The 27,753-nt window shown below is 32.3% G+C and overlaps 1 protein-coding gene across 1 annotated transcript; it reads right to left on the reverse strand.

Moving 5' to 3' along the window:
- Positions 1-6,943: 6,943 nt before the first annotated feature.
- On the reverse strand, positions 6,944-26,388 carry cog3 (component of oligomeric golgi complex 3). The gene is given in 23 exon segments (XM_042730444.1): positions 6,944-7,033; positions 8,090-8,216; positions 9,006-9,078; positions 9,848-9,923; positions 11,428-11,595; positions 11,719-11,807; positions 13,622-13,742; positions 15,665-15,754; positions 16,332-16,424; positions 16,518-16,619; positions 17,612-17,772; positions 17,875-18,014; positions 19,095-19,186; positions 19,596-19,722; positions 20,582-20,625; positions 20,723-20,803; positions 20,895-21,020; positions 21,125-21,217; positions 21,301-21,375; positions 21,997-22,162; positions 22,802-22,863; positions 24,108-24,254; positions 26,174-26,388. Coding segments are annotated over 23 exon segments (2,466 nt in total). The 5' UTR covers positions 26,360-26,388; the 3' UTR covers positions 6,944-7,006.
- Between the last annotated feature and the right edge of the window lie 1,365 nt (positions 26,389-27,753).

Raw genomic sequence — 27,753 nt, forward strand, 5'->3', positions numbered from 1 at the left:
ATACTGATCTGTTTCCTTGCCGAGCCGCCGAGTCATGAAACAAAAGAGCTCCTGAAGCTCATATTCATCCTCCCTACTGTAATAATGAGGCCTTTGACACCGGACTGAGCAGAAAACCCACGCAGCGTCACCTTCAGAGGATGAATATGCAATTATAATCAAAGGCTGAATATTCAAATCACAGAGTTATAATCAAAGGTTGCATATTATGATGTGACGTGCACAGAAATGCACAGCTTTAATGGTTTCTGCATTGGATTTGTGGTAGGATTCGGTGAAGTGTTAAGGTAGGCGAGTTCGAGTTCGTCCGTTAACATAATTAGCTTCCCTTCTGGAAATGTCCCTGTCCTAATCTGCTTAGTGGGAGCTGGTGAATTCATCTCCATTGTAATGAAGGACAAGCACAGACAGCCAAATACGCCAGCCATCTTTACCTCCAGGGGCCAATCATCATGCTATCATCCTAATGGATTTATCCCGTCTGTCCCGTACATCAGCGCTGCTGCACTCGCAGGTCACGACCCCGAAACACAGCGCCGGTCTGTGAGAAACAACAACGACAAATGCAAATAATACAATGCAACTAACCATATAATTACATGCAGAGCTGGAGGAGCAGAATAACTTGCACTTTCAAAAACGATAATTTAATACATGAGCGGAGTAAGAACATATAAGAGCCGAAGTGTTTCAAACATACGAGCACAGTTCAGCTGAATGATAAAGTTATCTTCTTTAACTTTATGTTGCTCTGCTGCTTTGAGTTCATCTGCTTCTCCCATTTGCTCTTTTTACATTGACTATCACTCTATATAGACTAATACAGTCAGATACAACATTTTGTCAAATATTTTTTACATTCATTTAGGTCGGGACTTCGGAGCGGGTTCGCGAATCATTTGATTCAGATCGGAACTTCGGAGCGGGTTCGCGAATCATTTGATTCAGATCGGAACTTCGGAACAGGTTCGCGAATCTTTTGATTCAGATCGGAACTTCGGAGCAGGTTTGCGAATCTTTTGATTCAGATCGGAACTTCGGAGCAGGTTCGATAATCATTTGATGTTTGCCTTGTCCAAATACCCACACATGCGGCCTTTGTAGTTGACTGCTTATATGACGTATTTCCTGTATTTGGTCCAAGTGTTCAAGTGAGCATGAAGACCACAAGTGTGTGTAGGCCTACAACTTTTAATTACCTGATGGGACACACTTATAGTGCTGTAATAACGCATTTTACACGTGTTTACAGAGTTTTATATTTATTCTCAACACTTTGCATTTTAAAATCAACTTCTAAATGTCTGTTAATTAACATGCTACAAATTAAGTGATAAAAAGCAGTTGCAAATGTTGTAATATATAATATCATATTATTATTATATATATATATATTATATATATATCTATACTATACAATATCATATTATTATCCATATCTTATTCATATCTTACATGATGGTTGGCAAAATTTTGATTCAGATCGGAACATCGGAACAGGTTCGTGAATCATTTGATTCAGATCAGAACTTATGGCATGAAATAAAAAAATAAATTTCACCTACAGTTTTGGTGTTAATTACTCACTAAAAAATAAACCACTAAAAACTAAAATCCTAATAAAGAAAGCAGACGGAACAATGAATAATTCTATTACACATTGTAGCTATTGCATTAATAGAGATATTGCAACAAAATAAAACAAATAAAATAAAGATTTGCAATGCAAAGTATTTTCCAAAACTAAGTTTTATTAGTATTTTCATGCTGTCATGGTGAGGGGAACATATGCCAGTTATCCAGATTTTTATGTAGGCCTGTGTGAAATTTTTCACTTGCCAAAAAACAAAATAAATAATCCTCACAAAAAAAAAAAAAAAACACAACAACTCACTTCACTGTCTGATTTATACCATAATCCATAAGCTTTTTGTAAAATTTGGAGTAACTCAATCTGTTGTTTGAGCTCTTCATAATTAAAGAGAGAACTAGGTATAGTTTCCAAAGTCAGTCATTGCTTGTTATAATTTTTTTGGTGTAGAATTTGAGAGATGCTGTCCCTAGCAATATCCAGCCACTACTAAATTATCCCTATAGCAATCATTTTGCTCAAACCACGAGATGTCTGTTGTCTGCCAATGTCCCCACATACATTTGCTCGCACTTTTGCATTCATTTCAGTAGTTTTGGTTCGCCTAAAGTAAAATTGAGTCTTGCAGCAAACCCAGATGAGATTCAGTGTGATTCAAACACAAATCCTCTGTAAATAATATTCCATCTTCTTTTATTCCAGTCAGACTTTGAAGAGAGTAACCTCGTGTCCTTCATCCGTCTGCTGTGCTGGAGTTACAGCTGCTGATTTATATCATCTGAAGGTTGTGAAGGTTCATGCAAAGCGTCAGACCTTCAGCCACGCACATGTTCACATCCATCCGACCGTTCCTCCAGCCTTGAGAAGTTCACATTCAGCATCACAGACCGATGAAATCACTCCAGACTCGATCCACTGAGGGACAGCGAACTCCTCTTACATCAGAGAATAACGGTCCGCAAGACATTTAACTTCATGTAACAATACATATATGTTGCATGACTTACACAGTTTAAATACTAGAGTAAAAACCTGTTGGTTAACAGAAGGTTTCCTTAAAAATTATAGTGAAAAGCTGTAAAAGATCTCATAGGGCATTTAATGTAATTTTACAGTAAAATACTACTGAAATCTAAAAGTATTTAAAACTAAAAACAAAAAAATATAATCAGATTTTTATAATAAAATATAATCAGATTTTTTTGTGCAGTTTCTACAAGTGCTGTTATTGTTAACTAAAACTATTAGCAAAAATATTTTTATTAATTAAAATAAAGCGGATATTAAATAAAATATATATTAGACAAACTTGAAATAAATTAGACATGTTAATAAAATATTAAAAGAACTTTATTTCAGCTAGTTGCCAAGGCAACATTTCTCATTTCCATTCAGTTTAACTATGTATACTAAAATAACTTAAACTGTAATAACATTATTAAAATATAAAGTAGGAATAAAATAAATGTAAAATTATATTAGACTTACACTTGAATAAATGCGTTACATGGGGTAGTAATAATAATAAAATTGATATTAAAAAACTATTTTAAAAAGAAACACTTCAAAAACTAAAACTACAATAAAATCAATTTATAAAAAATTAACTTAAAAAAAAAAAAACCAAAATAAAATTAATAAAAAAAAAAATCTAGATAAAAAAGTTCATCAAAACAAACTTTAAGTTGGCTTGAGAAAGTTTCTGAACAGAAAGTTTGAAAAAGTTTAGAAAGTTTAAAAAGTTTGAAAAAAAAAGTTTGAAAAGTTTTAAAGAAGAAGTTTAATTTAAGCAATAGATAAACGTATTAACTAGCATGTGTGCTAGCATGTTTCTAGCATGATTAGCAAGTTAATAGCATGTCGTTAGCATGATTATCAAGTTACTAGCATGTCGCTAGCATGTTTCTAGTATGATTAGCATGTTACTAGCATGTCGCTAGCATTTTTTCTAGCATGATTAGCATGTGACTAGCATGTAGTTAGCATTTTTCTAGCATGATTAGCATGTTTCAAGCATGATTAGCATGTTACTAGCATGATTAGCATGTTCTAGCATGACTAGCATAAGCATGTATTAGCATGTAGCAATAAGCATGATTAGGCATGTTACTATAGCATGTTTTCTAGCATGATTAGCATGTTTGACTAGCATGTCGCATAGCATTATAGCAGTGACTACGCAGTCCTCGCTAGGGAGAATTAGCAAGTTTTACTAGCATGTTTCTAGCATGATTAGCAAAGTGGACTTAGCATGTCGCTAGCATGTTTCATAGCATGATAAGCGTGTGACTAAGCATGTCGCTAGCATTTTGTCTCAAGCCAATTAAAAATGTGGTAGCTTAAAATAAAAAAAGTCAAAAACTGAAATTTTATATAAAAAAAAAAAAATTATATATATATATATATAATCATTATACTATATAATAGTAACGTTTTATTTTCAATAAAATTAAAACTGTTCTTAACAAAAAGCTTAAAATCAAACTCATCTTTCACACAAAGCCAACATAGGCAACAAACTATTCTGTCAAGTTGGAACAAAATCAGAACTATTCTTGGTGAATTATTCCTTTAAATGGCCTAAAATAGGCTGATTTAATATTAAACCGAAACAACTAATTAACAGCAGTCAAAATCAGCGCTGGACTGCGGAAGAGGAGGATACTTTTCTGGAGAAATGAAGTGTAGAGTTTGTCCGTTCATAACTCGTTTCTTCTTGTCCCGTGATCTTCTGGTCTACAGATGTGGCTCAGGTTTCAGTGCACGTCTGTGGGACTTTGGTTTTTACCTCTTTTGTGGTCCAGCAGGTGAAAATGATGCATCTGATCACGTTCTCCAGTGTTTTTACAGTTAAGGTAAAACCATAAAAAACTTGTTGCTTGAAATAAAATGAACGTTAAATGAAATAACAGAAATATTAAACAAAACATTAAAAAAAACTAAATGAAAATTAGAAATGTTGCCTCAGCAACTAACTGAAATAAAACTTGACGCACTAAAATAACTCAAACTGAAATAAAAATGAATAAAAACGATAAAAAATAAATTACTACAACTTTAAAATTGAAAAAGGAACATACAAAAACTTTATTATAGTTAACTGAAACTTAAACTAGAACGCATCGGATCACTTTCTTTATTATAGTTAACTGAAACTTAAACTAGAACCATTAAAAAAAGCCACAACTGAAATAAAATAAAATATGATAAATATTAAAAATAAATTATTTAAAAAACTAAAAACTGTAAATAATAAATTAAACTAATTTTATATCAGCTATAGTTGTCAATGCAATATTTCTTAACTTGATGTACTAAAATGACAAACTGAAATAAAAAATAATAAAAAAAAACTATATAGACATACTTCAAAAAAGTACTTTAACTTAAAATGAAAAATATAAAAAAATGAATTTATTACCAAAACAATACTACTCATGACTCACATTTTGCTGTTTATTTTCTTTATCATGTTATTTATATTTTAGTTTGCAATTATTTTTAGTTTTTTAATTTATTATTTTGCTAATATGAGCTTAAGCAACAATTCTTGAAAACTGTGAATTCAATTTTATGATCAATCCACTTAAATTTGTTAAATTTACCGTAATCATTTTGTATTGGGATCTCTATATGATCATGAACACAATGCCATTTTTACTTCTTATCTGACAGAGAAAGGTCTGAATCTATTAAGTTGGTTCAACAAAACATTTAAGACAGTTGTATTGTAACTGCATAGAAACGATTTACTTAAAAAAAATGCTTTTTGAGCATCCGATTTGATGAATCATTCATGTTTTTAATATTTAGTGTTTCATAACATTTCTAATATCATTATGAGCAATAACAGTAAACACTACTATTAATAAAATGCCAAAGAGAAGTCTATATATTGCTGTCTTCTGCTGTAAATATATATTTTCTGGTGCATTCACATCAGCACAGAGACGATTACTCAAACTGAATGCAGAAACTTTCACTTTTTTAACAGAATATTTTAGCATGTTTAATGCAGTCTGCTTTACAGAATTGTTAGTTACATAAATCAGCATCAGCTACTGTAGCGATATGAAATATGAAAAAAGAGCTAATATTTATAAAAATTATAATTTAGTATTTAACTAAATAAAACTCACACACACATAAAAAAGCTTCATGCCTTTCAGTACTTGGAGAATTTATGAATACATGTGTGCATTTATTTAGAAAAACTACAGGAATAAATCAGTAATAAACCTTCAGCTTTAGTTATGAATTCATCACAATCACTCCAACAGAACGAAGCAGAAAAGGGTCATTCGTGTCAAACAGGAAGCCAATCTTACATCAAACTTACAGACTTACGTATAAAAAAGCCAGAGAAGTGAGGATGTTTTTGACAGAAGATGAACTAAACTCCCAAAATGCAACTGAAGCTCCCAGAACGAATGAAGAAAACGAGGAAATGCATTATTCTTATGCATACAGGGGAACTAATTCAGCTTAATATGAAAATTATGTTATTATTAACACACCCTCATATCATTCCAAACCTGCATGGATGTTTAAAAAGATATTACAGCTTCGAATATAATGCATGAGTCATATGGATGCTTCATGGGTTTTTTGGACTATAAACGTGTATGTAAGAGCTGCATGAACATTCTTCAAACAAACAAAAAAATGTATCAATCAGATAAAAAAAAAAAAATCCATTTAAAGATGAATTTCCAAACCTGTTTGACTTTCTTTCTTCTGTGGAAGACAAAAGAAGTTTCCAAACCTGTTTGACTTTCTTTCTTCTGTGGAAGACAAAAGAAGGTAAAAGAGTTTTGGTTCCCATTGACTTCCATTGTGTGGCCAGAAATATAATGGAAGTCAATGGGAGCCGGAAGTCTCTTCTTTTGTGTTCAGGGTTTGCAAACAGGCTGGGAATGACATGATTGCAGAATTGTAATTTTTGGGTGGACTGTCCCTTTAAATGACAGGAGAGTGACTAAATAATAACAGAATTCACATCTCTCAGTGAAATATTCCTTTAGAAATAATAACAAATATGTTATGCACATCACTTCTTCCACCAGTACAGTTATTAATCTAGCTCTGCTCTTTCATCCTTGAGAAATCGGCCTCAAACACACAGCGCCCCCGAGTGGATCATGTGTGTTTGTGACGGAGCTCACCCCTTCAGCACCAGAAGCAGTTTCATTTCAATCTGTACAAACTGATTTCGTATCAAAGCTACGCAGAAGAACCAGATCAAGCACCTGCAGCGTGTGTTCAGTGTTTGGAATGGGTCGCGTTCTGTCTTTAGATATAAAGACGTGTTGATCTCCAGAATCTTCTGGAAGGCTTGAGAATAATCTCAGACTCTTTTCCCAATGCTGGCGTGGTCCAAGTGTGAAAGAACTTCACCCTCCACTGAGTCCAGAGCTATTTCACAGACAGCAGCAGGTTTATCTAGATGGAGGGAGACCAAGAAAGATTCAGTTTCCATCATACATATGTACTTACTTGACCTTATGATTATAAATTTATACTCACAGGAAACAATAACGTTATTTATACATCATTTTCTCTAAAAGCTATGAAAATCTTCCCAGTAACATTAATAGAATGTTCGTTCAAAGTCTTAAAGTTCTCAAAATGTTTCTGCAACAACCTTCCAGTAATGTTTGTTACTGATCTGATCTTTAATAATAATAATAATAATAATAATAATAATAATAATAATATTCTCAAAGCGTAAGCACAAAAACATTTATACATCATTCATGGAATATTATAATTGGATGTTTGTCGAATGTTTTTTAAACTTTAATACTGTTCAGAGCACATTTAAAAGTAACATTCCCAAAATGTTTGCAAAATGATAAATTGGAATATTTAATAATGTTCTCTAAACGTTAGTACAAACAGTTATAAGCATTCGTCCAGTAACATTAATGGAACATTCGTTCAAAATTATCTGGTTCTTAATAATGTTCTCAAAACGTTACCGCAAAAACATTATTTATCTATCATATTCTCTCAAAGTTAGAATTGTTAATGGAATATTTTTCTGAAACATTTTAGTTGTATGCTTATCAAACCTTTTTTAAATGTTTCTATTTACTGGCTTCAACTGGTGCAAATGGAACATTCCCAAAATGCTTAATAATGTTCTCTAAACATTAGTACAAAAACATCTCTCAAAGTTACAAACAAACATTCATCCTGTACCATCCCCCTCAAAGCTATCTGATCTTTGATAACTTTCTCTAAACTTTATTACTATCTAGTCGGTACTAATTAGTTACTTCTGAGTAGACGGCTTTTAAAATAAATTCAAAAGTAACATTTCATTTGTTTGCGAAATGATAAAATGGAACATTCCCTTACTGTGTTCTCTCATGTTCTCACACTTTCAAAAACGGAATGTTTCGAATGTAACTTAGAAGTAAATTTTCATAACTTGATGGAATGTTGGAAAAGCATTCTGGGAACATGTTTGTGTTGGCGGGGCGTGATAAGCACCTGTTCCATGGAGGGGCATGCGATGATCTGCAGGTCCTCGCCGCTGTACTCCTCCTGCAGTAACGCTTGCAGTCTCTGGAACACCTGCTGGACGTTGTTCTGAAACAGCATGTGATTGACTGGATATCATTATCCTGCTGGCTGAGCATTGCATTATGGGTAATTGACCCTTTGCTTAGCTCCGCCTTAAAAAGTTAAGACCAATCCTACCTTAGCAACTGTTGCCATTTACCATTCTATGAGACAAACGTTTTGAACTTTCTCCAAACATCCTATCAGTGTGTTTGGATGCTTTTAAACGGGATTTTCAGGCTGAAAACAGTGTTGTTATTGTTAACTAACACCGAAACTAAAAATACCAAAAAAATTAAATGATAATAATAATAATAATGAACTGAAATACATTAGATGTTAACAGAAATAAAATAGATTAAATAGAGGAAAAAAAAAAAACGAAAATGAGAAATTTTGCTGTCACAACTAACTAAAATAAAATAAGTTGAAGTACTAAAATTACTAAAATGAAAACTGAAAAAAAAAAAAAAAAAATCTAAAACACCCAACAAAATTAATTAATAAAAATTAAAAAATAAAAAAAATAAAATCAAAAATAAAAATATCATTATTACATTCAAATATTAATATATAATAATGTAGTACAGTAATGATTCTGAAATAACACGGACTGGAAATCTGCAGTGTATTTCTATGAGATGTTCTGTACAGCTTGACTGAGTGTCAGTAACTAACACAGACTTAAACATATATAATTAGTATTTAATGATTAGGTTTCAGAAATAAAAACATACAAACAACACAAAAAACACAAAACATGCAGATGCTCACCATGATCCACCCTGAACAGCATGAACACTATGGAACTCATTGTCCATATATAACAAAAAAACTAAGTGACATGCTCTGTAAGGTGCTGGGCAGCTTGTTTTTCAGTATGCGGTAGGTGGCCATCACAATGTCATTCATTTTGGCTAAAAGTAGAGAAAACACATTCTCATTAACAAGTGTGAAAAAACTTCAAAACTACACACTCAGTCATACATCTCTGTCGGTGAAAATCATTTCTGCCTCATTATGGTGCAATTGCATGAATACTATAAAGTCTGTCAAAATATATATGTATGGGTTATATTTCACCCCCAAAAAAATTAAAAATAAAAAAAATTAAATCAGTATTAAACATTACTTATGTTATATATATATATAATAGATAGATAATAGTTAATAGTATATAGATATAGATATATATATATGCTATCAGTAATGACAATAATAATATAATACTATACTAATAATAATACTTGTATTCATATATATATAATATAAATATATACACACACACCACACACATACATATATAATATACACACACACCATTATTTTTAAGATTATTAAAACATTAATTATGTAAGTGTAAAGGACAGGAAATTTATGTATATAATGAATGTTGATTTAATAATACAATAAAAATAGTAATACTACTACTACTACTACTAATCATTATATTATAATGCATATTAAACATGTTTTCATGAGATTCAAACAATCATCTTTCTTTGTTCAAATAAATATCAAGTAATATGTGAATTTGCCTTTTACGCATCGATCAGTGAATTTCAGGCTTCAACAATATAAGAGTGTTTGTAGCTGCGCAGCAGATCATTCAGTGTAATCAAACAGCTAATTAGAGCTAATTATCAGATGATTAGAAGTTGATGAAGCAGCTCACTCGTGACTCACCCGGCTGAGCCCAGGGCTGCTGTGAGAGGTTGTACGTCGGTCCTCCTTCAACAGCCATCGTCTTTAGAGCTGCTACCTGTGATTATAAAGAGTGATGGGCTTCAGAGAGGAGCCCCAAACACCACACTGAGCTCATCATTATACAATGTTAAGACAATGACTAAATCAAACTTCAAACCTCAAAAGAACACAACAACACACAAAGATAAAAATTCTCACATTTTTCAACAAATTAAAAATTCACCTCAGCCTCATTGTAGCTGTCAAGAATATGTGTGGGTTATAATTCACCCCAAAAACAAACAAGAAAAAAATAAATATTTTACATAATGAAAATAAAGCATTTCACTAAAATAAAGAACTGTATTTTCAGAACAAATAAAATTTCAGCACATTTGTACACTAAATTCTCGTTAGCTTTAAAAATAATTTTTTAAAAAAAAGCAAAAACAACAAAATAAATATATATAAATATATATTTCATATCATGGTAGATTTCAGACTCTGTCCTGTGTTTTGTGTGTGTTTTTGCTCCCCATGTTCTTTCTGTCTCCTGTTGATTGTGTTAAATTGATTCCAGGTGTGTCTTGTTCCTCCCTGATTATCCTGTTTAAAAGCCCCGGTCCATTCAGTTAGTGTTTGTCGTTCTACTCGTAACATCGATGTTGTGTTCCTGTGTGTCTCTGCCTGTGCTGTGCTGTGTTCCCTGGAGTTTTGAGTTTGGATTATTAAAGGACCGTTTAAGTATATCGTCATCTCCTCGTTCCTTCGTTTGCCACACAGCTCAACCGTGACAGTAGTATGTAGTGCATTTTGCTAATTTAAATAAAATTTTATCATCAAAAATACAGTTTGTATTACTAAAACTATCATTTGTATAATGCATGACGAATATATATATATATATATATATATATATATATATATATATATATATATATCTATATATATATAACCATTCTTTACATTACACATTTCAGGTAATATAATCAGACTACTTTTTGAATACTTTTAGATTACTTTGGATGTAAGGTGTTTATCACATTGATTTAAATAGGAAAATCTTGTACCATATTGATATGAAAATAGAAGGAGATGATACATACATGAAGTACAATAAACATTACATTGTGTCAGGGTTTCCCAAACTGGGGCTTGTCAAGGGACTGCAGTGGGTTTCTGAGTTTAACAAAAAGCTAATTTAATAAAATAAGTCTCAAACTACATCTTTTAATCAAAATAAAACATTTAAAATATAAAATATCATACCTGTTTACCTGCTAGTCAGGTGACAATGTGAATAATATGTAAACATGTAACCCATTTAAAAAAGTAAATGTAATCAGATTACTAGTATTTTGAAATATTACAAGTAATTTTAATAGTAAAACTTTTTTTGTTTGTTAAGTCTTACTATTTAAATGTACCAGGAGCACCTTAGAAAAAAACAAATTCATTGTGTGTTTGTGCACACCTGGCTAATAAAGCTGATTCTGATTCTAATTAATTTTTGGAATCTGGTTTCATAATTCAGGTTACATGTTGCCGACCCATAATGCTCTGCGGGAGTGAATCCTGACCTTGGTGAGAAACTCCTCCAGGTTTCCCACAAGCATGTGCGTCTGCTGCTGTATGAACTGCTCACAGCTGGACTTCAGGTGCCGGTCCACGTCTTTCTTCGAGACGTCGTTCTTCTTCTTTCTTCGTCGAGGGGTCGATAGTAGTTGCTCTTTTATCTCCGGCGTGCCCTGGTGTGAAAGCATTAGCTCATGATGAATGATTCAAATGCAAGCCACGGATCAGGAATCAGGTGCGAGGGTCTGAGCCTTTGAAGAGCAGAAGAGCTCTTCAGTAAATAAAGCTGACGTTACCTCCAGCAGAAACTCAAGGATCGCGTTATGGCTGTTCAGACGGAAGAAGCTGGACATAGCCTTGGGGTTGAGGATTTTGAAAGCAGCGTCTGAGGACGGAGAAAAACAAATGTTGTTCTGCCCTCTGGTGGAGCTTTACTGCTCTTACGCTCACATTTAATCAGTTCACAGTCAATACATATGCTGCTCATTCCCTGAATTCTAGGCTCATTATGCAATTTATTGTTTATTTTCTGTGAATTTTATTCACGTATTTAAAAAAGGACACCCTGGACATTTCAAATACAACTTTCTCTGCTTGGTTTTTAAAAACCTGACATTATATTTCAGCAAACCTTGACAATAGTACAATACACAAAAGTCCTATTTGTATACAAATTACAAAAGCTTAAAAATAACTTTAGAATAGTACAATACACAAAAGTCCTTTTTGTGTATTTTTGCCCAAAGCTGGCATGCCTGTATTAAAGACATCTTCATACCCTTTTAGATTCTAACTTTTCTTTTGGTATCTTCATTTTTAAGCCCTGATATGGTTCATTTCCAAAGATATGTGGACCTTAATGTGGCCCGGACTATTTTGTAGAAGAGGGTCAAAATGACCTGAGGTTTGGAGCCAATTTACAGGCTTTGTAAATGACGTTGGAAAGATGACAGAATCATTACTTTATTTTTTACACAGGGATTGGTAATTCTATTAGTAAAATCTGTTGACTTTAGACGTTGTCGTTGCATTATATTCTAATGGTGACCATTTAAAAATGAGAAAAAAGTACTTCTTGCCTATAACTCAAGAAGAATTAAAGATAGTTCAATATCCTTTTATATTTTGCTTCTTAAGAAACCTTTCTGTCGGTATCTTTATTTTTAAGTCCCAATATGTTTCAGTTACAGAGATTTGGGGATTTCAGTGTGAGCTGATACTTTTGTCTGTTAATTACTGTGCAATCACAATTAACATTATTTATGGTCCCTGGCTAGAAATATTGATTTTGATCTTTGACTTTAGCAACTTTTGTTGCATTATATGCTAATAGTGACCATTCAAAAAAAAAAAAATGGCAAAAAGCACTTTATGTGTATTTTTGTTTTCAAAGTTTGCATGCTTGTAACTCAAGAAGTATTAAAGGTATTTCAATATTCTGGTCTATTAGTAAATTCTGTTGACTTCAATCTTTGTTGCATTATATGTCAATGGTGACTGTTCAAAAATAGGGAAAAAACATTTATGTTTCTCCCAAACGCTTGCATGTTTGTAACTCAAGAAGTATTAGATATACTATATTATCCGTTTAGAAACTGGTTCTTAAACTTTTCTGTTGGCATCTTAATTTTTAAGCCACAATATGGTTCTGTTTCAAAGATATGGGGCTCTCAATGTGGCTCCGTGAGTAAGATAAGACATTTTCAGCAGTCAAAAACTAAATCTGGGTCACTTTGCATACAGCTGATACTTTTAAAATCACAATTTAATCACAATTACCACCATTTATGTTTGTCTTACTTCAGAAACAATTATCAAAATCAAACATTTTAAGTTTCTGAAATGTAATTGATTTGACATTAAATATTTTAACATTAGTTACCCCCCCCCCCCCCCCAAAAAAAGCCAATTTTTACTCATACTGAGCAACAAACCAGTAAATATTACATAAAACAATCATAGCATCAACTCGAAGCTATGCACACATTCATGCATGTTTAGAGGGAGCATCTTTTTTTTGGATATCTGTGTTAAAATGCTGAAAAACACTCTAAAAACACTAATTTATATGCATATGTATTTAAAATCTAAAATGCATCAGTCAAATCTGTCACTCATTCTGTCAGCACTGTGAACATCTATAAATAAGACCAAGGACCTTTCAAATCCACCCAAACCTCACAAAAGTGCGGCTGTTACCTCTGGTCTTCCTCAGATCCAGAGAGATCTCTTTAATGGCGAAGTCGGCGTGGAACGGGGCGATCTGCTCGCGCATGATCAGGAGATGTTTGATAAGGAAGAGCTGCCCATCTATTTGAGTCTGAAAAGAAAGCAGGAATTAAACCTCCTCTAAAACCTTACTGACCAATCCTGCCTCAGCCAGCGCTTCTGTTCCTGATAAAACTTCACATGTAGGAATCCTGTGTTATTACAGAATATTATACATAGCATACATATATATACGAATATATATATTTTTTGCAGTGTACATAAAACAATATATGCTGTATAGCAAATATCGGCTGTGTGGTTCTTTAAATCATTGCAAAATGTGACTATATTATCGCCCAGCTCAATATATAAAGTTGGATATATACAGTATTATATTTAAGTTTAAACACATATAGTACACTGATGTAAAGCAGCATAAACCATACAGTAAATCTCAACTGTTTGATGGTTTACATCATTGCAAAATGTGACTATTATCATTCAGCCCTAATCTGCTAAATGTGACTATAAGGTAGAGGTGTGCGATATTGACAAAGAATAGTATCTCAATATTTTCTGGGATTTTACTGATAATGATACTTAGACAGTGTTTTGCGGAGTGTGTTATTGTGCTGGTATCTTAAGGACTGCCGTGGACAGCCGACTCCTAAAGTTTTTGATATCCTTCATATTCTGTGTGGTGGTCAGTTCACAGCAGTGATAGAAATTAATCTTTTCCAATAAGTTTAAATTGATTTTTACCTTTTATGTGCATTTTACCATTATAAAGCCATTTTTCTAAAAGTGTACAACATCTTTTGAGTCAAATTCTTACATTTAGTCAGTGAATTAGAATAAGAAGACATTTGGGCTGTCATCAAGCAAATTAAATCAGTATCAATAAAATTAATCTTTGAAATGCAGAGGAAACACATAAGCTGCACCTGAAGTGGTATTTGGATGCATTTACACACTGTTTAATGCAGGACATGAATGCTTTTAACCTGCAGTTACAAATGCATAAATAATTTCTTGATGTATTAAACATAAAACGTTGAATACTGTTATTTAAAAAATATTTAAATAATAAAAATAAATCTTTAAATGTGAAATTAAAACCACCAGTAGGTGGCAGCAAGTCACTGTTAATAAGTGAGTGATTGAGATTGAACGAATCACAGTCATGTTGCTCAGAGATGCAAAACAGTGCTGTGGCTTTGTTTGGCGCTACTTTTGTTTTCGATATTGCACAAAAACAGTCAATATGGTGTCTAAAACATAAGTCTTTTAATTAACTTCTTGTTTTCTGAACTGTTGTAAAAAATCTATATTACATCATGGTAATTTTTGGTACTGATTTTCTATATTCACTAGTCTAGACTTCAACGCATGCATAGGTGTTTTGAATGGTTTTTGCAAAATACTCGATAATGTCAGTATTTTGCACATCATTAAAACAAAATTACGATATTACTGCAGACAATATATAGAGCAGACACCTACTATAAGGCATGAAAATATTATAAACAATAACTTCATGCTTTTATGTAAAGCTGCTTTGAAACAATGTGTGTAAAGGCAATACAAATAATAATAATAATAATAATAATACAAAATAATGACTTGAAATTGGTTATGGTAAAATGGTAAAATTATGGTAAAACTTCCAATAGTGGAATTAATTTCTCAGGATGAATGAATGAATGAAAATGACTAAAAATAAACAAATATATAGATCTGCATTAATTAATTAAAACGAAAAAATAAAATTATTAATAAAAATTTAATAAATATATATATTTTTTTATTTATTGTCAATTTCTGGGTCATTTACAATAGTGGAATGAAATTTTCAGGACATAAAAATAAAAATCAAAGACAATAAAAATATTACAAAAAAAATCATAAAATCCATACATTAATTAAAATAAAATACGAATAAAAAATGTTTCTGTGTCAATTACAATAGTGGAGTGAATTTCTCCTTTCTGACTGATTGTTCTGTGTACAGATAATATATAAACACCTCACCTTGTTCTTCTGAATGATGTCAGAGGCTTTGAGGAGAGACTGGATGCAGGCAGAAAGAGCTTCCTGTGACAGACCCTGAAACACCGCCCTCTACAGGACACAGCAGACAAAACAATCACTCACTCACTCGCATCTCAAACCACGTTAAATATCATAACCCCTCCTTAATACAAAAACAATAACAATACTACTACTACTACTATTACTAATAATAGTTATTTAAAAAGCAGATTCAACTTGTTTTTGTCAAGTTTGAATGATTCAATGATTCAAAGACAAAAACAAGTTGAATCTGCTTTTTAAATAACTATTAGTAGTATTAGTAGTATTGATATTGTTTTTTATTTCATGTAATGCAAATGGTTTTAGTTTGTTAACTATAATAATGCTTGGGTGAGTAAAAGATGACAAAACATTCATGTTTGGTGCTCTATCAGCATTAAGATTTAATATACTAATTTAATTAACCACAAGAGCAGATAAAAAATAAAAATCTGATACTAAATTATTGAATATTCTTAATACATAGTAATTATTAAAACGGTGCCACTGGGAAACTATAGATTGGTCTTTTTGCATTCATAAAAGGTTAATTATTAAATGAACATAACTGTTAATTAATTTTGTAATGATTAATTGGGCAGCTACGGTGGTGTGTGATACTGACGTCTATGCAGCGGTAGAGTTTGGAGAGACACACGAGCGTCCGTCCAAATGCCATAAACAACATCACAAGAAACTCTGCAGTATAAACTCGGATCTGCAGACAAACACAGAGAACGGTCAGGATAACTGAGCGCTTTACTGAGTGGAGAAACTGTGTGACGATAAACACTCACCACTCCAGCTGCACGTCAGAGAAAGAACAGATCAACCTCCTACAACCACACTCCACAAAAAGAACTTCACAAAAACAGAGCTTCATCTGCTCCTCCTTCAGACTCTGAGCGATTTTCTGCAACAGATAGAGCACTCTTCACGACTAGAGCCGTCTGACTTCAAATACACATACCTGCAACAACTGACTAGATTTGCAGACTGCATGAAGAAACGGTCAAAAAAGAAAAAGAAAACTGAGTGGAAAATTGTGTGACGAAAAAAAAAAAAAAAAATAAACTAAATGTTAAAAAGAAAAATATAAATACAAACTGAAATAAAAATAAATTTATACATAAATATATATAAATTATATATAAAAATATATATATAAAAAAAAAATAAAAACTAAAAAAAAAATAAAAAAATAAAAAAATAAAAAATAAATACAAACTGAAATAAAAATAAATACATTACAAAAATAAAAATAAATACACTTTAAAAAAATAAAATAAAATTAACTATTAAAAAATAAAATTAAATGAAACAATTATAAAATAAATAAAAAATATAAAAAACTAAAATAAACTACAAAAATGTGAAAAAAATTAATAACAATTGAAAAATAAAGATGTACAAAATTGGATAAATTAAGATATGAAAAAAGAAAAATTAAAAAATACAAATAAATAAATGTAAAAAAAGTAATAATAAACTAAAAAAAATTTATAGAAATAAATAATGAATAAAATTTAAAAAATTAAAAATAATAAATGCAATAATAAAAATAATAATAATAACAATAATAATAATTCAAAGCTGGATGGATTTCCTAAAGGAAACAGTCGGCTTTCCAGGCAATATTATTTTAGTATAAATGAGACACTATTACAGTTTCCACATAAATTTTAGTTTAGAAAGTTTCAATATTTTTTGAAACATATGTGTGATACAAACATGCACACACACACAAAGTTTTTGTGACTCTAGCACATCAAGTTAAACTAAAAGAAAATGAGAAATGTTGTATTGGCAACTAGCTGAAATAAAACATCAAAAAGCATGAACTCCTGGATTCCTGGACTAACAGCATGTCAGAAGTGTTCAGATGTTACGTGCTCTGCTGCTGACCTCCATCATCTGGAGTTTGTCGGGGTAGGCCAGGTCTCCGGGCGCAGGCTTGTATCCGGTGATGTCCGTCTGGATGTATACACCACTCCTTCAAACCAAACTCACCTGAACCACCTACAGCAACTCACCCAACAATCACACAAAACATGCCAGCTGGACCACTGAGACAAACCCACCAATCATACGCCACAAACTGACCAGATCATTCTTCATTCATTCACTTCTTTATAAACAGACGCCTGTGGTAGGAAAGGTTGTTCTACCATTGTTTTGGACGTGGTCCTCCAGCATCTCGTTCTTCAGGATGCCGCAGAGCTCCGACAGCGTCTCCAGATGAACCACGTGGATGATCAGAGGCCTCAAGACGTCATACAGAGACACGCACAGCTTCTCCAGAAGCTCACTGTCACAAATAATATGCTCAAGTGTCGTTATAGTAATACAAACATAATCAAAAGCAAAAAGACCCAGCTTGATTCTGTCACAATCTGAGGTTAAATAGAAAAATGGAAAATAAATAATAAAATACACAGAATGCCAAAGCCTCTGGTTTCCATGCAACAAAAGCAGATGGGGATTCAACTTGCCAGGCTCCAAAAAACAAACAAACAAACAATAAATAAATAAAATAAATAATAAAATATTAAACAAAATAAAAAATAAACAAAATTTAAATAATAAATAAATAAATAAATACCTTAAACAACATTTAAAACAATTAAATAGAAAAATAAAATAAGTCAATAATTTATGATAATTAATACAAATTAATTGATTAAACAAAAATAAAAATAATAAAGATAAATAAAATGAAGATTATAAAGACAAACAAACAAATAAATAAATCACAATAAATAAATAAAAATATTTTAATTTATTTAAAATAAATAACGAAGTAAACAAAATTAAAAATAAAACACAATTAATTAAAATTAAAGAAGGAAAAATACAGAAATAAACAAATTAATAAATATTATTCTGTCTAACATGTGCTTCATATTTATCAATATTAAGACAAACAAACATATAAATAAATAAAAATATTTACATTTATTGAAAAAAAAAATAACGAAGTAAACAAAATAAAAAATAAAAATGCAATTAATTAATAAAATCAAATATAGAAAGAAAAAAATACAGAAATAAATTAATAAATATTATTCTGTATAACATGTTGTGCTTCATCATATTCATCAATATTAAGACAAACAAACATAAAAAAAAATATTTTAATTTATTTAAAATAAATAATGAACTAAACAAAATAAAAAATAAAAATGCAATTAATTAATTAATAAAATCAAATAAAGAAAGAAAAAATACAGAAATAAACAAATTAATAAATATTATTGTGTCTAACATGTTGTGCTTCATCTATTAAAGACAATAATTGCCGGTAAGGACAATATGAAAGTAAATGATGAGAGCGTTTTTGTGTTTGTGTGAAGAATTGCTTTAATCTGAAATGAGTTTCTTTACTCACTCCAGTTTGGACGAGGGTTTGGAGAAGAACTCGTTGTAAAGCTGGTGTTCGTCTTGACACACATGGACCATAAACGCACAGCCGCTGCGCACCTGAAACAACAACAACCTCAATCATCAGCTGAACGTCACAAACAAATCTTAAAAAAAATTAAAAAAAAAGAAACAAGGAAAAATGGTCATTCAGAACATTCACACCTTCTGACAAACATGAAGCTAGGGACAAAAAAAAAATATATATATATATATATATATGTAGCTAGGGACAAAATATATATGTAAAAGAATAACATTGTATCTATGTAGGTTTTTTTTTTTTTTTCTAAAACGTCCAGGTTGGAAATTGTTCAAACAAACATGTCCCTTTTTTGAAAACCAATGGACAAATGAAAAGAAACAAGCGTTTTTGTGTTCATTTAAACACCATCACCCATTGTAAATAACACAAAAAAACACTTTACACTTATGATATGATTAGTATGGCAGAATGTGGTTCCCTCACCAGAGCGCAGTGATCTTTGTTGTTCTGGGTGGTGAGATCAGTGAAGGTGGAGTTTATACTGGGACTGAGCAGAACTTCCCTCTGCTCCAGATAACACTGATGAATCTCATCCAGCAGCTGCTGGTACCTGACACACACCAAGCAGAGTGATTCAGGACTAATTAAAACCCACAAATAAATAAATAAACATAAAAATAAATGAAATAAATGAAAATATATATATTGAATAAATGAAAATAAATTACATAAAATAAAAGCGTATAATAAATAAATATATATATATATATATATATATAGATATATTATATATATCTTTAATAAATAAAAATATACATATAAAAATATAAATGAATAAAATAAATTTAATTACATAAAATAAATACAATACATACGTAAGTGAACAAAATGTAAAAATAAATAGATACAAACAAACTAAAAAATAAAATAAAAAATAATAAAATAAATTATGAATATATAACAAATAAAACAAAAAAAATAAATAAACAAAAATAAACTAATAAATAAATATTATTCTGTCAAACATGTTGTGTTTCATGGAGTAAAGAAAATAATTTCGGGTCAGAATAAAACAGGAGTAAATGAAAACTTCTTTCTTTAACCTGAAATGAGTTTCTTTACTCACTAAGACTGAAACTAAAATTAAAACCAGTAATATGTAATTTCCTGTAAAGGATCAATCAATCAAACAATCAATTAATCAATAAATCAATACATAAATAAATACATAAATACATGGCAACATTTGTGATTTTAATTTTGTTATGTGATGTTATGTGTAAAAAAAAAAAAAAAAAAAAAAAAAAATATATATATATATATATATATTATATATATATATATATATATATATCTATATATATATATATATATATATATTAAATAAATAAGGTCTCAGACATCTGGAATGCATGTGCATAGAAATGAGAATTATTAAAAAATAAATCAAAACGTTCTCCATCACTCACTCTGGGATTTTGTTGGACCGCTGTTCAACTTGTTCAATGAGCCTCTGAAACAAAAACAAAAAATCATCACATTAAAAAAATAAAAATGGAATTATAAAAGAGCCAAATCAAACAATCTGAGTGTTTGCACACAAGTCTCACCCGAACTTTGGGTGCCGCTGCTCTGAACTTCACATAATAGAGAGTGAAGGCGTTGTCTGCGTTCGGAGCGCCCAGCGGGTCCTGCTCGGAACATATTCAATAAACACACAGGAAATGATACAATCATCTGTGATCTAATCATCAGCCAGGCTGTAGTTCATATTAAACGCACCCTTTTGGTGAGCTGAGCCGTGAGGTTCTGCAGGGTGCTGACCGTGTGGCTCTTGATGAGGAGCATGGCTCTGGACAGACACTGCTTGAATTTGGACAGATACACTGGGTAGTCTTTAAAACTCGGCTGAAGGAAAGAAATACGAGGATAACGCATGAGTGAAAGATTGGAAGATTCTATTGGAACACAAGAGCAGAATACTGCAACACTGTAGCAAGCGTTTGGCTCACGTGTGATGAGACGTATTCTATGCATTCGTCTAGTTTGGAAAGCATCGGGATGAATCCCTCGCTGTTCACTGACAATGTCAGCGAGTTCAGTTTCTGCAGGAGAGATAAAACCCATGCATAAACACACAATAAACGCATGATCAACACATTGTGGAAAAACAGCAGCAGAGCATCACCGTGTTTATGTTTTCCAGTTCATTAAAATATGAGAGCTTCTCTTGGATGCTCTCAGCCAGATCCACCAGCTCTGACTGTCCAGAAGAGAGAGAGAAGACAAATACACATCATTTATCAACATCAACACTCCTGGAATTACATTATATTATCATAATGACAATAAAGTTTCTATGATTTTTTTTAATGTTTAAAAAAAAAAGACGTCTGTTTTGATGTATTTATTTGATTTACTATACAGTAAAATTTTTCAAATATTATTAGAATTTAAAGTAACTGTTTTCTACGTGATTATCTGTTAAACTGTAATTTATTCCTGTGATCAAAGCTGTATTTTCAGCATCATTACTCCAGTCTTCAGTGTCACATGATGTGGAAACTGATACATTATATTTTTCAGCATTCACAGAAACCTTTAAATGTTAGTGAATCGTGGTTTCCATACAAATATTCGTCAGCACAACATTGATAATAATCAGAAATGTTTCTTGAGCAGCGAATCAGCATATTAGAATGATTTCTGAAGATCATGTGACACTGAAGACTGCTGAAAATTCAGCTTTGATCACAAGAATAAATAAAATTTTAACAGATATTCACATAGAAAACAGTTCTTTTGCATTGTAATAATATTTCACAATTTTACAGCATTTTTGATCACGGAAATATCCTGGTAAAGAAAAAACATAACACCAGACCCTCCACTACATGATCTCATCCCATCCCTCATGAAGCGTTCCAGTTTTAGTGGACACAAAGAGGTACTGCTTCTGCAGAGAGTCCAGGTGCTCCAGCGCAGCGTTCACGTCGTTCAGGATGGAGTCACACTGCTCCTGACAGCCGCTCAGAACATCCCGGGTCTTCCTGCGGAGGAAAGCGCAATTATTCTGATCAAACATCCGCTTTTGGGTCAATAATGCCTTTGTTATAAACACCCATAAGAATAATCACAATCATTTTTTGCTGATACAAGGACACAATCTTAATAAACTCACAATGACGTATGCACAATGAGAAATTCTCATATATTATATCATCATGCAAGCATTTCTTAATCAAATGTGAGCCTGGAGCACAAAAGCAGTCAAGTAGCACAGTAGCAAGAGCCAACAATACACTGTATGGGTCAAAATTATAGATTTTTCTTTTATGCCAAAAATCATTAGGATATTAGGTAAAGATTGTGTTCCATGAAGATATTTTGTAAATTTCCTACCATAAATATATCAAAACTTAATTTTTGATTAGTAATATGCATTGCTAAAAACTTCATTTAAACAACTTTAAAGGCAAATTTTCTCAGTATTTAGATTTTTTTTTTTGCTCCCTCAGATTCCAGATTTTCAAAATAGTTTATCTCAAATATTGTCTGATCCTAACAAACCATACATCAATGGAAAGCTTTTGTATTCAGCTTTCAGATAATGTATAAATCTCATACATTTCCAAATATTGACCCTTATGACTGGTTTTGTGCTCCAGGGTCAGAACATGAACACACACCTGTACTTTGAAGCTTCATCCTGATCCATCTGAACCTGCAGCTTCGAGAACCAGGAAAAAAACTGACAGACAGATGATGTCATCAGTCATGTGATGATGATGATGATGGCATTCATCTTGTGCACAACAGATGCAAAAACAAACAAACTACAGAGTCTGTGAAGACTTTTATTCATTAAAAGTGTGTAATAATTAATCACTTTACTTCCCTACAATTTTTTTTTTAATACCAGGTAACGAACTGAGCATTATTCCTTGATCGGTGACAGCCCCATTGATATTAAACAATCTTATCATATAAGGCTACAATCCCAGAAAATTAAAACTTTTTTTTTTTTTTTCATTTTTAGTAAAATGTCAAAACTTTTGGCAGCAATGAATCACAAAAATACATACAATTCATTTTTCTTAAGGGTTTTTTTTGTCCATGGTTTTACTTTTAGCTTTAGTATAACATTAATAATACCACGCATATTTACATTTTTTATACAGAAACCAAACCAATGTTTAAGTGGACATTTGAGGCTGAATGCTACAGAAAAGCAATAAAAGTTTTTCAGGAAGAGTGCTTTCAGCTTGTTCATATTTATATAAAAATATGGCACGCAGTTTCTTCAAACAATGGTATAAAGCTATTCAAAACATCAGTCAATGAAGATTGTGATAATAGTCATTAATAATCGCGATTACAATTTCACGGGACAATTATGATTTTTGTCAGCCATGAGGGTGTGGTATTTAAAAAAACGAGGCATCTGAAGATCTCAAAATAAAGACAGTTTGATTAAAAAAATCACATGGTCAAAAAATAAAAAATGAACCAATGATGCATTATTCACAATACGTTTAATAACATGCATTTAAAATAACATTTGTATGCAGACTTTAGGGGTTCAATTTAACCTGGCTATGTTTTCGTGTAAAGCATATAAGCAGCAATACCATTTCCCCCCATAATTACATTTTGAGTAAAATGTCTTAATTTTGGCGGTTAATGAAGCAATGTGTATATCATACAGAATACATCACGCAGAAATAGTAAGAACAGTGTGTTAGTAATCTATTAGTAAGCTATTATTAGAGCTGCTTTAATTGGTCTCATATTTGATGAAGTTATCCTCCTGTTTCTGACTAGTGTGAATCTGTTCTGTACAATGCACTATAGAAATTAATCTGACTTGAACATTAGTTTGTCAGTACAGACTAGAGTATGTGATTAATGCACTGAAACAGAATGCCTGCCTGTACTGATTCAGAACTGGACTTTATTTCTGAGGGAAGGATGATAACTGTGTGTGTGTCTGACCTGCTGAGCCGTCTGGATCCGCTCGTTCTCCAGCTCCAGCATCTGAAAGCCCTGCAGGAGCACCTCCTCCGTGGACTCGGGCAGAGTCGCTGTGAACGTGGAGCGCAGGGAGCGAGACGCCAGGCTGCAGATGTCCTCGATGGGCAGCTGAGGACACATTCAGAGCAGCATCACTATCTCACGCCCTCCCAAAACACCAAACGCGAGCGATCAAGAGTGAGAAACGCCTGCTGCAACGGACCGAATGATCCCTAAACTGAGTTTGTGAGAAAGTGATAGAAGTGCAGATGTCTGAAATGCTTCTGAATGCTGATTAAACAACGATGTATGGAAAATTTCTAGCAAATTTCTGAAACATTCCAGAAATTTTGGAAACTTTCCTGGGATTTTTGGAAATTTTCCACCCCTTTGCAACCCTACTCAAGAGTTCCCCGGCTCTAATTTTTAATTTTGCTAATATTTTTTTTTTCTGAAGAAATATTTACGGCACTTGGAAAGTTACAGAAGTAAACGAGATACATCTCTAGTTTCAACATTATTTGTTCTTTAAAAGAAAAGAAGCATCATATTTTTGCAAACCGACCCACATTTGCACTTAAAACACTCAAAATATAAACACTTTAACCACTTTAAAAAACCAAAAACACCAAAACCACATAAACCCTTAAAAATAAAGACTTAAAAACCAAAATAAAAATAAGAAAAGTTTGTTAAGACCCAATATCTAAAAGGACATTAAGATATCTTTAATACTTCTTGAGTTACAGGCATGCAAACTTTGAAGAAAAAACTTGAAACGTGCTCTCTCTCTATATTTGAATGGTCACCATTGGCACACAATGCAACAAAGATTGCTGAAGTCAACAGATTTTACTAATACAGCTATTAATCTCTGTGTGAAAATAACATAATGATGCTGCCATCTTTCTGAAGTCATTTTACCCCCCCGTAATTAGGCTCTGAATCTCAGCTGAAAATTGGCATTTTGGCCCCCCTCTACACAATAGTGGATAACTTAGTAAATATTCATCCATGACATTTAATATTTTGGCTTTCGTTGTTATACATATCTGTCTTTCTTCAGAAAAAATATCAGCAAAATCAAAAATTAGGATGATTCGACACGGTGCGCACCAGGTGTCATTTATTTTAAAGCATGCTTTCAAAACAACTTATTTGACAAAACGAAGTTTCATTCCGAGAATTATTAAAAAGCGGTAAGGAGAACAGCATATTTCAGAAGCAAACACACACTGATTTTTACTCAGTATCTGTCAAATCTTTTAGATCAGGTGTTTTCAATTTGATCTCCAGATATGATCATCCTTGTGTGACCATAAAACATAAAAGGTGATATATTTTACAATATTTTCATGTGCAAAGAAACAATGTATACTTTGAAAAAAGAAAACAAAACATGTTATAAATGTGTATTTCTTTTCTATTCAGTACTGTACTGATTTATTATTTAATTTTTAATATCCATTTATTATTTTAATCAATTGAATTTATGTATTTAGATCAATCTTTTTGCCCTGTTTTTCCTCCAAACTTTTCCCCAGGTCCTAGAAATTCTCAACATGATTTAATATTTCAGTTAAATCATTTAGATCCCCAAATATGCTACGTTTTTCAACTTAATATAGTACTGTAAACTGTTAAGAGTTATTTTATGTTGTATTGTATATTAATCGAATTGATTTATTTTAATCTTATTCGTATTATCATTATTGTAATTTATATTTTTACTCTGTTTGAAAGCCACAGGAGTCCTGCTGGCCAAGACGTCTGCAGACCCCTGGTTAAACTAGCATTATTAATTATTGTGAAAAGTGAAACGCAAGTTTTGTTTCGCTAAACTGACTCATTTGCATACTGAACATACGTGGCACACTTCCACACACTGACCTCACCTCACCAAACCAAACCAGCCAGACGAGGTCAGAACAGACCGAGTGCTCTTCCTAGTGCACACTACAGAGCAGAAGTGTGACTCCGCAGCGAGTGTGTAGAGATGAGAGGAGTGTGTTCGTGCTGTTAGCTGACACTAGCTACACTGCACTCACCTCCGCTGGGAGAGGCGTGACTTCTGCGGCTGCGCGCATCTCGAGCACCGAGTCCGTCTGTTTCTCCGTTAACGGAGCCATCGGATCCCCGCGACGGTCCCAGTGAGACAGCTTCTCCCGAGTTTCCTTATCAGACAGCTCCAGGAGACTCTGCTCTGTGGACGACGCCATCATGGACAACAACATGCGACGTCACCTAAACGGAGCTTCTTCCGGGTTGGGCGGAGTCAGGGAGCAGACAACCAATCAACGAAGAGCGCTTTCACTTTACGACACAGATAATAATAATAATAATAAAAAAACTCAAACAGACTGCATTAAATTTTATACATACATTAAAATGTAAACACAACTAAAATAAATAGAGACATTTTGTAAAGAAACTCAAACTAATGAGTTTTATGAGTATTAGTTTTGTTTTTCTATATACAGTCTAACTGTGCTATTTATTTTACTTTTAAATGACGTCACGACCACAAAGCCCTACACACACACACACACACACACACACACACACACACACACGTCGAAAAAATTCTTTTATGGGGACTCTCCATAGGCCTAATGGTTTTTATACTGTACAAACTGTATTTTCTTTTATACTGTATAAAACTTCATTATGTATGATGTATAAGCTTGTTTCCTCATGGGGACCTAAAAAATGTCCCCACAAGGTCAAAATTTAATCTTTGTGGGGACATTTATCCCCATAACGTGATAAATACACACATACACACTTTTGATTTAGGTCTGGAACTGCTACTGTAAAAGCTTTAAACTGCATTTAATTTTTATTTGCCTTTGCTCCTAATTAATATTTTAATCTTCCACCATGCACTACAAGTGTCTGAATATTTTGGAGAATCATTGTATGTATCATATTTAGAGACAAGCATTCACAACGGAAATGGGACACGCAATTTTATTATTTCAGGGCAGGACATAATTCACTTCTTTTTTTTTTATTCAGAAAAAAAACATATTCTGAATACAAAATATAACTGTAACACTGTACATTGAAACAGGTTTAAAAAGCATTTTCCAGAAAAGGGCAAATTTGAAGTTTTAATCTAAACAGTGACTCAAACCAAACTCATGCATAAAGTGCAGTAGGTGCTACTCGATCTGCAACACATACAAGAGATTTCTAACAAAAGCCTTTCCTTTAACTGATTGTGACAGAAACCTTTTTTTTTTTTTTAAACTAACATCCCTTTGTACTTTTGGTCGGTCGAACCGAACCTCAGTGTGACGATGAAAACATCCTGAGAATCAGATCGAAGTTACATAAATTCACTTCAGGATATATCCATACTTTGGCATTTCTCCTTCCATGTCACATGATGAGCAGGGAGACCAAAAACATCCTGAAAATTAAATTCATCAAATTAAACGTCACAGCTTTCTTGCAAAAAAATGACAGGGTAGAAGGTCAGATACTTAGGAAAAGTGCACGTACAATATATGGCTGTGTTCGGAATGGCATACTACTCATACTGTTTCTGAAGTATACTAGATGTATACTAAACTGTAATGTATTTCTGTGATCCGCAGCTGTATTTTCAGCATCATTACTCCAC

Source organism: Cyprinus carpio, chromosome B9 (genome assembly GCF_018340385.1).
Source record: "Cyprinus carpio isolate SPL01 chromosome B9, ASM1834038v1, whole genome shotgun sequence".
NCBI classification, from domain to species: Eukaryota; Metazoa; Chordata; class Actinopteri; order Cypriniformes; family Cyprinidae; genus Cyprinus; species Cyprinus carpio.